The sequence below is a fragment of the Aulostomus chinensis genome, chromosome 16, assembly GCF_037954235.1.
Source record: "Aulostomus chinensis isolate RoL2024-O1b breed Wild chromosome 16, RoL_Achi_v1.0, whole genome shotgun sequence".
Classification (NCBI taxonomy): Eukaryota; Metazoa; Chordata; class Actinopteri; order Syngnathiformes; family Aulostomidae; genus Aulostomus; species Aulostomus chinensis.
Window position 1 is genome coordinate 19,420,083 of NC_141335.1, and position 18,232 is coordinate 19,438,314.

An 18,232-nucleotide genomic window follows, 5' to 3' on the forward strand; every position below is an offset into this window, starting at 1 on the left:
CATTGCCTACACCTGATGTCAAGGATTGTTCTTGGCAATACAGGAAATGCAATATGGGAATTTTACTGTGACATGCTGTCACTTGACTATGTACAATGTTTTCTTGTGAGTGTCTCATGACTGGAGTCCGTTAGGTCACAGACACATTACAGGTACATTTATACATACACGCAAGGACAGGTGCTTGATTTAAACCATGAGTATGGATATATTACTGTACTTGAATTTAATCAGCATTCTAAATGATTATATGGGTTTGAATAAACTGCAGATAATGGGAAAAATCAAAACTGACGTTATCGTTGATTCTTATTAATTTATTGCTTAGGATATTAGTTTAGTGTTTAAATTGTAATCAATTTTGGTAAAGGTAGAATATAGTAAGCCACAATGATTGGATATTTATTTGCATTATGGTTTAAAAGATGAACAGATAATGGTTGTTTGTGAATTTATATTTGATATTGCACTCAGAGGTGTCCCAATGAAGAAAATAAACACAAACATGACCTGAAAGAGATGCAATGAGGTAATAAGTGATGAAAAGAGATCTGGAATAAAACAGAATATGTTTATTAAAATGTATCCTGTACAAAAAACAATAACCCTAACAACAAATTTTACAAAGTAGTCATGAAAATATTTACTATCAGTTCAGACAAAAGACATATTAGTAAAAAAACAAACCAAAAAAAAACCCCATTATGTTAGGATAAACTGGGTTTAAGATGACACATCTGGTGTTTCATCTGGTATGTATCAAAAATCCTTAAGGAAGATGCTCTCTGGATCCATGAATAAGCGCCTCATCTGCTTGAATAAAACAACGATAAGACCAAAAAATGACATCTATATAACAAAACATCTGTTAGAAAAGCTCTGAGAACCCTGGATAACACATGTGATCACTGGTATGACATAGTCATTACAAAGGAAAGTCACCACTCAATGTGCTTCCTCTCACTTCCTCAATGGAAATTTCAGTACCTTGCCAGTTCTTGAGTGCGTCAACATGCTCTGAACTATGGCTAACATCTGTGTACAGAGTGCACTTATTATCAAAACACAGCAACACACTTAAAATCACACGTATAGAAAGAAAGAATTCAAGGCAGACATTGTGCAGTATTCATCAATCACATACATTTAAATCCGCCTTTCTGTATGAACAAAAAACTTGATTAACTGTGCTCACACTGTGCTAGAAATGCTCTGACTGGACAGTTAACATATCCCCCAGTACAGTTTAACAAATACAGCAATGGCAAGCCTGTCAATTAAATCAACGCCTCTCTCAAACAGATTAAAAAAAAAAGAACATAATTCATTCCAGGGCTGTTGTAGTATTCTGCATATTTTTTTTAAGATTTAAATTCACCTAATAATTTGGTCAATGAGAGTACTGTTTCTATGTTAACATACACGTTACATAAAATCTCAGCCTCGAGAAGGAAAAACCTGCCAGAAAACTCATACAAGTGCAGAAACTAGCTGAACTTACGTGAAGTCAAAGTTTGTTGGAACTCCAACATTGGAACTCCTCAAAACAGCCAACAAAATAATCTAACATCGCAAAAATCCAACCCAATCTGCAGACATTTAATCAAGAGTGCCTCGACCCCACTCAAACCACACAATAAGTGACAACCCATCCGATCGGATTTAGAATGATTCTGAAATATGTAAAGGCTGCCTCAGTCAGCTTACAAATTTGGCCACAAGCATCTGCAAGGTTTTACAAAGCAATAAAGAACAAACCTTTGAAAATAAGTAAATGCTTTGGGTGTAAATTCAAAATCCCCAACACCCCTTTTCTTCTCCAAGATTATAAATCCCAGCAAAACATTGACATCACTGTACACATACTGACTGTGAATCCAGCTTCACATAACAAAGTATTGTGTTCATATCTTAAGACATCTAACTTTGGTATGGTAACTATCAGTGTGTCCCTTAAAGAGATTTTTATCTGAACCTCACAAATGGTTCAGACATACAAGTGCAGAAACTAGCTGAACTTACGTGAAGTCAGGTCTTATGACTGGTCTGGAGAAGTAGAACTAGTCTGGGAGTCAAACCAGTCAGTGAATTGGGCAGAATAACAGCAACGATCTCAATAGTTCACATGGTGAAAGAATCACGCTATACATCAAATGCGGTTGTGTCAAGGTGTCTTTGATGTAAAGAAGCAATTTTCTGGAACTGCAAGGCCTGTTTCTGTTTCTGACCTTTTTATTGCCAGTGCAGTTCATCAGAACAGGAGAAAACTACCAGGTCAATAATTACGATCACAGACAAGCCTCCTGACTTTGGCCAGTCAGATAGGACGTATTCTTGGTAGTGTCTTTGCCAAAGAAAGAACTAACTAGTACTCACTAGCACTGCGTATAAGCACTACCTTTAATTGGTTTTCGATCCAATTGGCTGATTGTTTTGGTCTTGCACTCACTGATACTTTAACCTGTGCAAATGGCTATTTAGCCTCACAAGTCAAAATGGCTTTGCAAGGTTGATGAGATGGGTGTAATCCTTGGATTTCAGCTTCCTGTCTTTATTTCTTGATGACAAAAATGTCATTCCTTGTATTCATTCTGGTGACATCCTTTGAGCCATTCATCTACATTTGCATAGTGAGTGTTGGATGGCATGCCATTGGTCGAGTAAGGATTCTGAAGATTTTTCAGAGGTTGGGTGTTGCCACTACCATCTTGCCTTATAACATTCATGTTGGTGCCATTGTTCATAGGACGAGTCAGCAAATTGGTGTAAGTGTTTCCTGGGCTTTCTCTTGGGAATTGCATGACGGAAGCATGGGTGTCTTGTCCCCCTGAGACCTGGGGCTCTTGCTTCAGCTGGAAGCCAGTTTGAGATCCACCTCCCACCAGGCCCTTCAGAAATTCATTCTCCTCCATGCCTTCTAGGAGGGGGAAAGACCCCAGACCCTGAGACCCATCTCCGGGTACAGGCCCATTATAGGTACTCTGAGCTGGACTGAGGGTGCTGAAATTGTGCCATACATTTTGGAGACCCTTGTTCTGGCTTCCTAGGGTATTCTGGACCTGGGTCTCAGAGGTGAGCTCCTCCCCTTGGTGCTGCAAATGAAAAACTCTCTGGGACTCTGGCTGGCTCAATCCATGAGGTAGGGGAACTGGCTCCAAACATTGCAGGTCCCGCATGGAGAGCTGAGGGAGGATGTTACTTTCACAGCCCCTGGGATCCACTCTGTGGGAGTAAGCAGAGCCACGGTGTGGCTGCTGTTGCCTATTGCTATTAGGACGAGGCAGATTGTTCATGACACCAGCAGGGTTCATGGTGACTGTATCCACTGACAGTGTTGGGTTTGGACTTGCCCATGAATGGCTGCCTGGAACGCTGGGAGGGCCTGCCTGGTAGGGTTGGTTGAATAAGCCATGTTGCTGCTGCATTGTGGTTGGCTGCTGCAGGTACATGTTGCTGAGATCTGAAAAACCCATAGTGAGAATGATTAAAGGACAGTGTTATTTTGATATGAATAAAATTGTTTTCAGTTTAATACCAAATCATTGCCATTTGAAGGAAATGAAAAATAACCATTTACCTTTCTGCATGTGATTCATGATATTGAATGGTTCAGCCTTTTGCCTGCCTATTGCCAGACCTGCTAAAGGACCAGCTAAAGACAAAAGAATGTAAAGAAAGCTGTGTTACAAGGCTGCTCAAACATAAGATATGTTTTCATCTACTTTACTCAGTATCTTAAACCATACCTGTTAATCCTGGCATCTTCATCAAATTAGCTCTTTTACGCTTTTTCTCATTACAGCCATAAGGGTCTAAAACAAAAGAAAAAGCTCACTTTTCACTCATATTGCACTCAGTATGATGATATGTGGTGTAAGCTGTTGGACCCATTTGATTGCTGGGCCCTCCTTCAACAAATAAAGAAGACAAAGAAGACTACACCACCAAGCATTACACCACTCACCTTTGTCATCGGGTAAGTATCGGAAATCCAGAGGTTCACTGACTTCCTGATCAGAAGGTCTGCGCAACTGCATGTGTACAGTGACTGATTCTGTTATAGAGATGTTATAGAAGGGCGGTGTCTTGAAAACAATGGCCACTTGGCGATGAACATCAGCTTGGGAGAAAGATCCTTTTGCTTCCCAACCATCAGCAGAGAAGAATCTGACCTCAATATCATCTAAACAAAGAAGGATGATGGGATGCCAGGGAAGAATAGTGAACTGACATGCAGAGAGAAGGCTATGGCATACATAATACATGACAAGAAATATGGATAAGTGGAATAAATGAATGTAACTGGATATAAGATAGATGCAAGACATTTAATTAATTGCAATAATCTCAAGATTATGAGATTGAAATACTTTATCAGTTGATTTTGATTGATTACAGCACATCTTTGTACCTTTCTGTACTTTGTCACACAGCAGGAAGATCTCGTCCCCACCCTTCGCACACCCACTGTTCCTGTTAATGCGACAGATCCTCAGCTCAGCTGTGTTTGGGGCCCCTGATGATGCAGAGACATAAGTTATGAACATGCAACAAAAAAGAAAGAACGTATTTGATGTCCCATGTTGCTAACAACTTTGAGTCCGATTTTATTCTGTGCTTTTATTTTAGCTGTGCTTGGAAAAAAAAGACAGTTTACAATTGAAGCCTTAGCAGACTGAGTCACATGTCTCAGGCCTGCTGTCAAAAGAGGAAGTGCTCCATGGTAACTGTTGTTTGAGGGTTAGTGTGTTTTAGGAACTTCCTCTTTCTGTGCGTGAGGAGCACTGAATTGTTTCACAGATAAAGTGAAACACTTGAAACGAACTTGAGAGATTATTAGCTGGACATACACAAGTCTCTTTACACACACACACACACACACATGCGCACACACACACACACACACACACACACACACACACACACACTCTATATGTCTTCTGAGAAAATTTAACAGTAGGTCTTGGCTAGTGCCAGTGGTATTCTTATGAAATAGCATCAAGATAGACTTAACCTCAGAGCGTGTATTTGTGTAAGTGCATTTATATGACAATAAGATTCTGTTGTCAAGAATGATAATTGCCCAACATGATGTCGTGAAGACAGTGTGATGGAAACAGACGTCACTCACGGTTGTCATAGATGGGGTTGGTGACGATAGGGTTGAGCGCTCGCGTGTAGTGGCCTGTCTCGTCCTGCAGGAAAACCTGAATGCACAGGCGAACCACGTTCAAGTCGTATTCCTCTGTCTGCAGCAGCTGCTCATGTGGCACTGTGGTCAAACACATACACACACACACACACACACACACACACACACACACACACACACACACACACACACACACACACACACACGTTTACAACAAAAGTAGATGAGTGTCATTATCACAGCTCTTCCAGAACAAAATTAAAACATCATGACAGGATACAGCTGACACAAATAGAAAGATGTGCTGTTATAAAAGGATTAGTTTCACTTAACATCAATGCATTGCATAACACTGTCGGCTCAGATTTTTACATTGCTATTGAAGTTCCTTACTGTACTTATACAGCACATGATTAGAAAAAAAAACTCAATTAGAGTTAAAAGCACCACCTGAAATTTATGTAATTAATATGAAAATGAAAATGCAGAAAATGGTGCCTGTCAGTTTTATGCGATACATAATATGAATAAACAATTGATATTAATACATTAATAGACAAGTAGCGCAAGTTATTATAATGTAACTAGCAGTGAGGGAGATGATCTGAGGAACTCTAAATTGGATTAACAAAAACTTTTTTTAAGCTCTTTTATTTAAAAAAAAAAAAGATTGTTGATCAACCAGGTTTGAATCGTGTTTACTTCCCCTTTTGAAACATTGTCATAAATTTCAGAACACAAAGGTTGATCACAGATAGCCACTGAATCTTTAGACTGTGCTGTGCAAGACTTCTGACTTTTCTGTCAGTACATGTATACACAAAGTACTCCTCAATAACACAGGAACCAAATAACCTAATTGACTCAATAAAATGTAGAGCATTGTAGATTTCTGCTCACCACACATGTGCCACACGCTTACATTTCAACACAAATACGTTGAATTGTCGTGCATATAGCCTTTAGCAAGAAATGCATGAGGAGGTAGGCTGGGGTGTAGCAACAGACCCCTGTTGAGTCTCATGTTTATTGCGATATTTAACCCAAGCAGCAAAGTTTTCTAAACGCTAATCGGACCTCTCATGTAGAATAAACAATCATAAAGCATCATATTTTAAGAATCAGTTTTATGTTGTGTTAATAGATGTGATTGCAGTACACTGTGTGGTCATCCATCCTTTTTCTACCCCTTATCCTGTTAAGGGGGGCTGGAGCCTATCCCAGCAGCCTTTGGGCGTGAGGTGGAGTTCACCCTGGACGGGTCGCAGGGTCAACACACATTGACAGACAGCCAATCACACTCACAGCCACGCCAATGGTCAATTTAGAGTATCAATCAGCCTTGTCCCTTCTTGAATGTCTTTGGAACCTTCTTGCTGTGAGGCGACAGCGCTAACCACTGCACCACTGTGCCACCCTGTGTGGTTGTATGTTAAGGTAATATGCATTCGTGCTCAACAGAAATGCAAAATGCCAGCATTCAATTCTGGTGGGTGGGTCACTGTGTTATTTTTGAAGAAATGGTTTTGACTCCAAAGAAGTTGTTATAATCCTCATTGACATGGAATATTGCTATAGTGAGATCAGTTGAACGCTATCATTACTGTTCAGACAAGTCTGTTCAGACATGTCTCTGCAATAATACAGTATATAAGCTACTGTAATGGACCACCCTGCTGATAAAGCAAATGTAGTAAAAAAAAAAAAAAAGTGTTATAAACAATATATACAAAAATAAACATAGATAATGATCAAAATGTGTCCCTGGTTTTGTCTGTCATATCTGTAAATTGTCCCCGGAATATTGCATCAATAGAAACATGTCACAGATCACTGGAACAGCCTCAGCCTACATTCTAATCTGCATGAACACACAGACACACACACATACACACACGCACACACACGCACACGCACACACACACACACACACACACTCGTGCACACGTTCAAACGTCACACTTCCTGCCCCCAAAAGCATTACAATGACACACACCTTGCCGAGAGCTTTTACTGAGACACCCACACGCAGACAAACACACACACCCACACCCCCACGCACACCAGGTTTTCACATCTGCCTACTTTCTCTTCCTTCATCTCTCAATTTCTGTGTTTCGCTGACACGTTGAGGCCGTTCCCGCCCACAATTTGTCGCCACTGTGACGCTAAAACGTCACATCGGGTGGAAAGAATAGTGTGTGTACCTAACTGAAAGTGTGCAACTCCATACGCAAGTGACCAAGACGTCTCCTGACGTGTGTGAAAGTGGTGGGACAAGCCTGAACCTCAAATTAAGTCTCTAAAGTATTATACTTTGTTTGTAGTGTCGTGTCTCCCTCTACTTTTATGCCATTTAAAAAGGTAGATGCCAACAGCACAAAATGGAGGTAAGTGGGCTTTCTTAACCAAGCCTGCAAAACAACCTTAAAACCATTCCACTATTAAACAGGTACACGAGGTTCTAAAAAAAAACAAAAAACAACTTTCTGTTGCCACCACTGCAATATTTTGGACAAGTATGTCCCTTTATGCTGGGACAACACGGTAAAAGTAATCACTGCACATGGTTACGGGACAATCAGATGTGTCAACATAAGCATTGTCTCTGCCCTGCACTTTCCTAACTGCATGCACACATTCCTTTTGTGTATTTTAGTGTATTGTGAAGCAATCTGTTTGTTGCTGCTTTAGTTTATGTTCTTTTCGCATGATTTATAAGTACCCTGTCTGTCTGCCTGCCTGATTGTATTGTATCTAGTGACAGATTATTGTTGTTTGTTGTTTTTAACGTCCAGTTAATATGCTGCATGGCTTCCATCGGTCTGCTTGCTTGTATGAAGGCTCAGCTTCTACTTCAGTTTGCTTGATGTGTTGCTGATCTTCAAATATCAGCAAAGCCATGCAGTTCTTTTCTATTTCCGATTTCTGTTGGGTCAGCAGGTTTATCTGAGGTAGGTGTCAGAAACACAGTCGAGAAACCGAGGGAGGAGAAATATACAGTATCATCGTGCATGAAACTGTCAGAGTGAATATCAGTGGAACATATTTGGTTGGTTTTCAGGTGTGTGTGAGTGTTTGTGGACTATGTTGTACAAGACAGATGCTGGACAGGTGCAGAAAAGTGGTTTGTTGGTAATCGAGCAGGTGTTGGTGGTGTTGTGTGTTGGAAAGTTAATGCTACCAGAGACTCAAGGCATCTCTGCAGCAGCTTCTGTAGGGTGCGTTGGCTAAAGAGGACAGTGATGGATGGGGGCACCAGGGGCGTGTGGAGGCTGCAGTGGCAAGTGGTGGGAGTAGAGTGTGAGAATGAGAAAGAGGGGGCCTCGCCACAAAAAGTGTCTCCTTTGCTTTACATGCAACATGGAACTTTCAGTTGTGTGTCGCACTGAGTTGAGGGAGGGACTTCTATACAACTTCCACTTACATTGACTACACTGTATGCTCTCACTCAATTGTAAAATGTAGGATGTTTAACTTCCACATAGTCAGTTTACCTCACTTTCACGGTTAGCTGCAGACAAAAAAACAGTTTGCCACAACTGGTCACACAAATGAATCCTGCATTCCCAGTTCTCACGTGGCATCTTGCAGTCTGCTGAATTGAGCAACTGTGACCAAGAATGGGGAAGTAGCTCAACGCCTGTTTGTACACGAGAACCACTTTCTGTCTGTCTGCTCAGTGGCACCGCAGAATGATCACATAAAGAAATGGCATCACTATAGATAGTAGAGATTCGATCTTTGACTTGATAATAGAGAAGGTTTGTCAGCTGTCTGAGAGTTGTGTTAACCAGAAGCTAAAAAGATTCTTTTGAAGTTTGTTGAACCTTGTCATCAGTAACTACAACAGGAAGAGCAGCATGCTACAGGAACCGTTCATTCATTAACAGCCACTGTACCAATAATATGACAGTGAACTTTTTAATCATTTAACTTTGTTTAATTTATGTTCAACACGTTGTTCCTGTGTGCTGTGCATTTTCACATTAACATTTTATGTTAGGATTAATTGAAATTTTCATTAAGTTACCAAATGGACTCAGTAATACATTAACATTTGCTAACATTAGCGATCATTAACAACCACAAGCTTGTCATTCCAGACCAAATACCATAAAATTGAAAACCTCTGAGTTATTGAGAGTTTTATATTTCATGAATTCATCTTTAAGAATGTAGTTTTTCTTTTATGTCAAAACTTTAAGGATTATAATAATATTTTTGCCCTGCTTAACCAGTGTGGCTCAAAGAAAGTCAATGTCAGTGGGTCTGTTAGTCAACCACTTAGTAAATATTTAGCTGAGGTGAAATATTCTACATACATTCATGATCATGAAATAGAAGTGGTTTGCTCCGAAAATATTTCAAGAATATAATGGCAATGTAATTTTTGCTAGGAGGAACTTATTTTGTCCCCCGAATGTTCTTTGTAAAGCCGAGATTGTGAGTTTGCACACTTCATCATTTGACCACTGCCCCTAAAGAGCAGGAATTTGCAAGTATTCTCCTTCAGAAAGAAGAGATATTAACTGCTGCTGCTCCACTATCTCTGTTGATGTGTTTTGACATTGAAACTGCAGTCATTCTATATGGATGAGTCTTGCAGATTTTTCCGCCCTTAGGTTAAGCGATTTGCCTTGAACAGTGCACTCTGACTGGTCATGGCAGCCTGTGAATCCCTACGTATGCTAGTTAACGCAGCTGTCTCTGCTTGAAGCTCACATCTCTGATAATGTCTCACGTTTAACTATCACAGTAACACTCAAGCCAAAGAAAAACCTCAACATGGTTAGCCCATGTAGACCGAAAAAAGGCTGATTATGTGCAGTGGTCTGGCCACCTGGCTGTCTGCAACTGGACAAGTACTCCTGGCAAGTGGCGACTGCAAGCATGCACTCACAATCCAAGTCAAAAACAGCCTCTGACAAGTCACCAAGTCCTCCTGAAATCTATCATTAGCTTGACTGGACACATCACTTCACACTAATTTCTAACACTAATCAATATTTTCAAATTTTGCAAATATGCAGAGAGGTTAAAGAGCACCATTCTCTAAGTATCACATATTGGCAAAGCATTACTCATGTAATTTGTACCATCTGACATCTATTCCCCCTTAACACTGGCTTTATATGTAATTTAATCATGTGAATGATTGGCTTTGGCATTGAGTGCGTAAACACAACCGATCATAGATCAATTATACAACAAGGTCCCGAAGAAATGTTGCTGTTAAAACATTTTGTCTGAATAAACATGTAACATTATCAGGAACTTTCTACAAAATAATTGAACATCCTTAAAATATTTCTTACATGTTGGACTAAGACATTAACAAGTTTTCTTTGACATCATAAGAACTTGTGGCTTATGTTTTCTAATGTCGTGAGAACATTTTCTGCAAGCTGGGTGGTCACATGATGAGCTAAAATCCCCTCCGTGCCTCACAGGGTTGCCTGAATGCATATATACTCTTTAGCTTGTCTGATCACCAACAAATCATGACTAAAACCAACAGTGTGTTAAGGCTCTGTTCAGACCTGGACTTAAATATGCCTGATCCAATCGCAAGTAGGCAGCTCCAAGTATACATGTAAACGCGCTTACACCAGGATGCATTGAGATCTAACACATTGCAGTTAAATATGGCTGGTGTGAGGCTGTGAAAATTCATTGAGCAGTGTGAAGGCTCATGTGACCTTAAGCATGTTGACTACTGAACTAACTTCCTCTGTGTAAGCGGAAGTTCATATTCATTTGTGTACTAATGGTGTCATTTTTTTAACCCAACATCAAAAATTTCCACAAAAGACCACAGACATGCTGTATATAACAAGCGTATCAAACATCTTGGGTGATTTACTTTGCCTGAGACACAGATACTGACCCCATTTGATTTGTTTTGGTGCGGTTGGAAACAACAATGCAGCTGACCTTTGCAAATGCAAAAAGATTAATGTACACGCTCATTTGCATAGATCCAATCACAACTGGTCATTTAAAGTTCACTGTACTTACAAATAGGTGTCTTGAGCTCATGAAGACATTTTTCCCTCCTCCTCGTCATTCCAGATTGCAGTAAAAGCCAGCCATGTAAAGTTAGCTTGAAGCTAATGGCAACTGACAGCTAACAACAGCTAAATTGCCCACAGTTTTAGGATGGTTTTGCTGTTATTAGCTGTCAGTTGCTATTCACTGCAAGCTAAATAAATGCAGCTAACTACTTCTGCATTCTGGATTCAGAGAGAAGTGACACAATGGCAAAAACAAAAATGTTTTGGTGAGCTTAAAAGGCCTATTTGTGAATACTTGAAATGCAAAATATCTCTTTTGGATGAAGTATCACTCTAAAATGCATGCTGACCTAATTCCTGTGATGTCACACATGTTAAGCTGTTAACTTGTTATTGATTCTCCCAGGACGTAAATGTCAGGTATGGACACGGCCTGAGTCACTTTCTCACTGACTCCGTCCTTTCCCTCTCGACGTGCAAGAGTCCCAAACAACTTTCTTTAAGAGCAGCTGTCTCCTAAAACAGGAAAGTTTTCATGCGCAGATTAATTTACATTCTGCTGTCATGAGTATTAACAAAGCAAAACCAGTATGAAGGATTCATTTCAAGTATCAATGCAAATATCAGCCCAGACAGATTTGTTATATGTTGCGTTAAAGTGCTAAAACGGCAGCCCAGGTGCATCAGGAGGACTCACCGTTGAAGGGGTTGATGCCTCTGGTTATCCTCTGTGAGATGGCATCTTTCACCTCCTTCTTCTTCACACACTGAATACCCAAATTCTGGAAGCTGTGGGAATAACAGTGTAATCAGGACACTGCTGCAACAAGCTATCCAAACAACTGCCAATCGAACACAATGCAAAGAGTCAAGTGTGGTTGGAACACAGTGATGCTGACTTGTGTGAGATAGTATAAATGATGTCACTACTGGTAATCTGATTTTGCTATTTAAGCTGATAATATTGATTTTCTGATAAGATTGAACACGAACGTGCCAAATGGAAGGATTATGAGTCCAAATGTATATGAATGAACTACCTTACTACTACTGGGTCTGCCAGAGATTTGCCAATTATACACACCAATGTTACTCATTCACACTCTTAGACACACGCTCAACTGAACACACACACACACACACACACACACACACACACACACACACACACACACACACACACCCTCTGTTTTCAAGTATGCATGATGTCACTTGGGGAATTCCCATATTGCTAGCCTCATCACAAACATGGTTTGACAAATATGTAGTGTGTGTGTGTGTGTGTATGTGAGAAAGAGAGAGAGAGAGAGAGAGAGAGAATTTTTCTTAGAGATTCACTTTATGTCTGAAAGTGAAAATACTGCTAATACAGAACAAACAGATCATGTGTTTGTGACAGAGTCTTCTGGATGCTAATTTAATTTAACACTCTGGCTATGCGGGAGATGAACTCACGCAATGACTTTGCGGTCCGGGCCAAACTCGGCCTCGTAGTATCCATCTTTGCAGTCCTTTCCAACCAGGTCATGTGGATGAGGTCGATATGGCTCGTTCTTTGTCACCAAATAAACACGCACCCTTCCCTTGCCACAGTAATTCAAGATCTGAGGTGTGAAGAAGAAGATGTTGTTTAAACTTAATTTATAGGTCTTCAAAGTATACAAATACAGACACTGATGCATGGAAACATGGAAACAGAGGTGAAACAAATTGGTGCCTGAACTCAAATGCAGCCAGTTATAATTGCATTAATACACAAATCTGTATCTCTGGAGGTTCAGATGACTGACCTGTAGACTGGGGTAAGTCCTGTTGTTGTCTGTGCTGTTATTTCCTGGGATGCTGCCTGCTGAGCGACCTTCACACTTGTACCTGAAACGCATTCCCCTCTGCTTGGGTTGCTCAAAGATCTGGATCGCTGGCTCGGCCACTGGGGAGGACAGACGATGAAAGGAGTTGGTGAACAGACATGGAGGAGATGGGAACATGGATGGGTGAGGAAATTAGGAGGTGATGAAAAGGCAGGACTAAGTTCAATCAACACAAATGGAAATTCTTCGCTTTGTTCCCCGGATGATTCAGAAGTGGTTCAACTTACCTAGACAGAGCAAAGCAGGAATATTTTTAGATAGTTTATTTACTTATGCCTACTACCTCTCCTGAGGTTTAGGGTACCAACAAACGATATCCAGGCATCTCTATTTCTTAGATACTCACAGAAAAACTTTTGTTGCATTGATGCAATTCTCTCAAGTTAAGGTATAATTTCACTTCACTTTTGACCATTATTTAACATAAATATATCCAACTACTTAACATACATAGGAAAGTTTAGTTAATTTAGTTTAGTTTAGTTTTCATTAGTTGGGATCCATCATGGATGCATAAAATGACACAAATCAAATCCAATAACAGGATTAAACAAACATAACCAAACAGGACAATAAGCTGTTGATGATTATAAGAACACTAAAGATAATAACTTATTCTTCTCCCATACAAAAAAATATATTTATCATATGCATGACATAATTCAACCTTTCTCATCCAATTTAAATGCAGTGGCACTAAGGTTTAAGGAAACGATCTTAATGTAGACGCAGTCATTATTCTATTACCGTTGCAAAATATGTGTCTATTACTATGATAAATCTATACCTTCATGTACTAAAAAGTAGGCTACCAAACTACCTGCATACCTTCAAGTTCACTTGCAGCACAATTGCAGTAAAAAATATGTAAACTAGCTTTGCCCTGAAAGTTCTACTCAAAATTCCCTCCATATATGTTTTAAGGGATATAAAAATACTCTTGTAAATACTACAATGTATGTCTGACAACCAATATAACTATTATCCCACTCAAATCCTTCAATCGTCAATGTTTAACTGTTCAACATGTTTAACTTTTGGACACGAGATGTCTCTATAAAGTCTGTTCTCTCTGTTTGTGCATGAAAAGCTTCAAATTTCCACATCATACTTGAGTATACTAAATTTAATACCAGGATCAGTTCCCAAAATATCTATGATGTCACAAATCCTGCTCTTAGGCCATCCTCTTAAAATCAGATTTTCAATTCGTATAAAGATACATTTTCATTTTGGCCAAAAAATATGAAACTATTTACATTTATCATTCTAAACAGTGAACATTCAACTGTAGGAACAAGAATATCTGACTGGAGGGGGACTTTTATGTGCCCTTCTATCTGTTTTAACATAAACTGGGCCAATTTAGTCCAAAAGAGTAATGGAATAGTACACCTTTACTATACAACGAGCATCTTGCCGCTACATAAAGTATACTTAGGGCATAAGCACAGTAAATTATACTGAAACTGTGCTTTTTTGTTTAAGGGTGGGCTGCTACACAGATCTAGATTGCTGCTAAAATTTTGCAGGATCAAATGGACAACAGTCTGGGTCATCAGGTCAAGCTCTGGTGTACTCAGCTGATGGCTCGTGTCCCTATGCCTCTGATATGTTTGTCATTGTTCCATTAGCCAGGAAGAATTGATTTGTTCCTTTGCAGGCTAATGAGTGGGTATGCTTATTTCCTGGGTCACATTAGTGTTATTAGAAACACCTTTGTGGTGAAAGGAGTGATTTCTTAAAGCCCCCGACTTGAGTTACGACCTCTTTTGTATTTTCAAAAATATCTTAAATTCATTTAAAATGTTAATACCATAAAAGCAAAACGCAAATCATCTCACCCTGAAGCAAACCTGACGACCTTTCAATATTCAAAATACTGATCGATCAGGTTAAAAGTGAGCTGTTGTCTACAAAGCTGAAAAGTGAACGCTTGACAGCGTACACTGACGGAGCTGAAAGTTCTCACTGAACTATTTTTGGACACACTCTGAAATTTTTTTTAACCTCAAAATCTTTCACTCTTCAACACAATTCAGCCTGGTTAGATGTCACCGTGTGTCTTTTTTTAAATTTTTTTTTTATTTTTTACTGCAAATACCAAAGCTGCATGCATCCGAAAAAAAAGGAAGAAAGAAAAAAGTGTGAAATGTTTGGTCAGTTCTTCTTAAGTAACCCTTCTGCATGAATTTAAACCTGTCCCACGTGATTTCTAGAGAGAGGAACTAAAATCACTCTGCACTGCTGTTTTAGCAGCTTACAAATGGTTTAACTCCGAACGTGTGGTTTTATGGACATGATAGTCAAGCAACAGACCAAACCGGTGGCTCACACATATGGACAAACAAACAAACACACGCACACGCACACACACGCACACACACAAACACACACACACACACACACACACACACACACACACACACACAGATGACATGTTGACAAGTATAAAACAAGTCCTGTTACATTTCCAACATAATTCAAAAGTGTATTTTTAAAACAAAAGCTAGCCATGACTGCCTTATGTAATCTATTACACTAATAGTGTGTGTTCACACACACATACGCACAAACACACACACACACACACACACACACACACAAACATTATATCAATGTAATCCACATGAAACTACAGTATAAAGAGGATGATATGTCCTCACACACAAAGGATAAAAAAAACTGCGCTTGCATACCAATAAAACAAAATGAGGAAGTGAACTGACATTGCAATACAGTTAGTGATTTTTTTCTTTCTTTTTCTTTTGGCCACTTTTGGCCAAACTTTGCTTTGACTTGGAGAGAGAAGCAGGTATTTTTAAGACTAGAGTTCATCAAATGGACTTACTCAGGTGTGGATCATCCCCTAGCATGGAGGGCAAAAGAACTGGAAGGAAAAAGTGGGAAAGGTGGAGCAAATTAGCCAGCTGTAAACATAAACAAGACACAAAACCTTGTCAATAATGGCGTCAAAGAGACAGCTTCACGAACATCAGCTGTCCTGTAAGTCCTGACACCTCGACTACAACCTGTCATTGTAACAGTCATTCATGTCTTGCCTCATTCTGTTTTAATCTCTCAGTCTAAACTGCAGCATTGTTCTTATATAACAAGGTAAAGTGTAGCTACTCACCATCCATGATGCACACGCGCACACACACACACACATACACACACTCTCAGACCTCTCACAGGTTAGTGACTCTTGAAGACGATGGAGATGAATGAGTGACAACGTACAAGAAAGTCAGAAGAACAGTCAGGACAGAGAGAGAGAGCGAGAGAGAGCGAGAGAGAGAGCGAGCGAGCAAAGAGGAATTCCCCCTCTCTGAACAGACCAATCAGGGGCTGAGTGAGTCACAGCAGAGCTCGTAAAGAGAAGAGCATTCACTCTATATCTGTGTGTGCGTGCGTGTGAGAGTGTGAGCGTAAGTGTGTGTGGGTGGGTGTGCAGCCTCACTCCTAACAAGCTCTCTTGGGTACGACCTCACGTTTTGAACCCCGTCGTGTGTCCTCAGACATTTGAATGAATGATTCACTATTTTATATTAAAAATGTGTCAGACTCATCTGAACTTCTTCAAGCCATCTCTTTGATGCTGATATGTCGATGATGATATATGCGGAAATATGTTTGAAAATCACGGTTTGTTTTGTTTGTTCGTTATGTTTTCAAATGCGGTAAATGTAAATGCAGTGTATTGTTTTGTACTGTAAATGTCCTGCATTGTAAATGCACAGTGTTTTTGTGAGCTCTACTGTAAACGTATCATAAAGAACAGATGAGGAAGAGTCAAGTGTTTAGCCATGAAGTTTTAACTTGACTTTTTTAAGTGTTCTCAACTTTGAGGCAGGCTATTTAAATGACATTTCCACCATCTTGTATTAAAAAAAAAAAAAACACTTTTGTTGATCCGAGGAATCGAACCACGTGTTTGGGGGACACTAAGGAGTGTTAGGAATTAGGAAAGGGGCCAGTATGGAGAAGTAGCTTGAGTGTGGAGAATAATGCCATGGTGACACCAAGAACCAATCAATACTCTATGAGAAGCTGCATGTCAGTGCAGGCGCCTTGCAGAACTCCACTCAGTGTAAAAAGTGGATGCATCATCATGTCTACCTGGTTACCCAATACCAGCCAGTGCTAACATTTTTTATCAAACTGGTTAAAAAAAAAGAGACCAAAAAAAAAACAAAACACATACATGAATCAATTTGTTTTTTAATCCAGATTTTTCATAGCCCGACTCTCATGCCGTTACATTTCAGTTTGAGGGTTAATCCTGAGTATTTTTTTCTTAAACACATTCCACAAAAATACCAGCACATTTCCTGTCCAGTTTGCAAAACACTACACACAATTCTCTACATTTAGTACTTCATGAATAAAATATCACATGAGAATTCAAACTAGCTACAGTGTAATTCTTTCACAGCAGCCTTATTTACTGCAGTGCAGGGTAAACCAGGGTTATTAATCCATTATAGCCTGTTATATTTGACAAAAAGCAGAATGAAGCTTCAGAGGATCATTCTTTGTTTCTGTATTCATTACGAATAAATGCTTTAAAACCACCATGTTTGCAGAGTCAGGTTTTTATTTCGATAAAAAAACATCTCAGTTTTGCGTCTTTTTTTTTTAAACACTGAACAAACATACAAATGGCCTGATGACAGTTATTGGACTGGTGTTCTCCTCTTGTTTAGTGTTCTATTCAGCATCCTTTAGTGAACAGGAACAGAACACATTTCATTTTGAGGATATGCTTTAAACATCAGATTTATTTATCTTCCTTCAATCAGGTAAGACTCTTGATACCCACAACCGTGAACTACAAACATACATTTATTTTCTCTTTCGGAAAACAAAGGTAATTTGTTGGCAAATGCCCAAAATCTCAAAGACACGTTGAGAAGAACTTCTGTACTCTTTTTCCATGTTGGTTACAAACTCAGAGAGAATTCTACTTTTGGTCATTTATACACTTATATTAAATTCAAATTCATTTGTAATGCATTTATTTTCTCATTGTCAAACACCATAATTAATTAAAGGAGCAATTATACAGTTTAGTTGTAATAAAGGATAAGCACATCCGTGTTTGTCCAGTTACGTCATATACTAAATGTAATGCAACTTTAAAAAAAGTCTTTGGCAAAATGACCAATTAGCAGACGTGAGCAGGAACA

General features: G+C 39.4%; 1 protein-coding gene across 3 annotated transcripts; it reads right to left on the reverse strand.

Moving 5' to 3' along the window:
• Positions 1 to 564: 564 nt before the first annotated feature.
• On the reverse strand, positions 565 to 16,304 carry rel (REL proto-oncogene, NF-kB subunit). 3 transcript variants are annotated; one of them, XM_086180767.1, is made up of 11 exons: positions 16,177 to 16,304; positions 15,892 to 15,930; positions 12,960 to 13,099; positions 12,625 to 12,773; positions 11,867 to 11,958; positions 5,132 to 5,272; positions 4,412 to 4,516; positions 3,965 to 4,183; positions 3,747 to 3,812; positions 3,578 to 3,652; positions 565 to 3,460 (listed from the first exon to the last, which is right to left on the reverse strand). In XM_086180767.1, the coding sequence occupies exons 1-11, from the start codon at positions 16,181 to 16,183 to the stop codon at positions 2,574 to 2,576; spliced, it is 1,920 nt and encodes a 639-aa protein (XP_086036893.1). In that variant the 5' UTR covers positions 16,184 to 16,304; the 3' UTR covers positions 565 to 2,573. The 3 variants fall into 3 exon arrangements, with proteins under 3 accessions (XP_086036893.1, XP_086036894.1, XP_086036891.1); XM_086180768.1 differs by having other exon boundaries at positions 16,284 to 16,300; XM_086180765.1 differs by having other exon boundaries at positions 15,892 to 15,970; positions 16,177 to 16,248.
• Positions 16,305 to 18,232: the final 1,928 nt, after the last annotated feature.

What these genes read in the sequence shown, in the direction of transcription:
- rel (XM_086180765.1), bottom strand. Translation starts at nt 16,212, where the DNA reads ATGTGTGTGTGTGTGTGCGCGTGTGCATCATGGATG. An exon ending in CCGGACCGCAAAGTCATTGC is followed by an intron (nt 11,959 to 12,624) that starts GTGAGTTCATCT and finishes TTATTCCCACAG; the next exon opens with CTTCCAGAATTTGGGTATTC. An exon ending in GTGTGACAAAGTACAGAAAG is followed by an intron (nt 4,184 to 4,411) that starts GTACAAAGATGT and finishes TTCTTTGTTTAG; the next exon opens with ATGATATTGAGGTCAGATTC.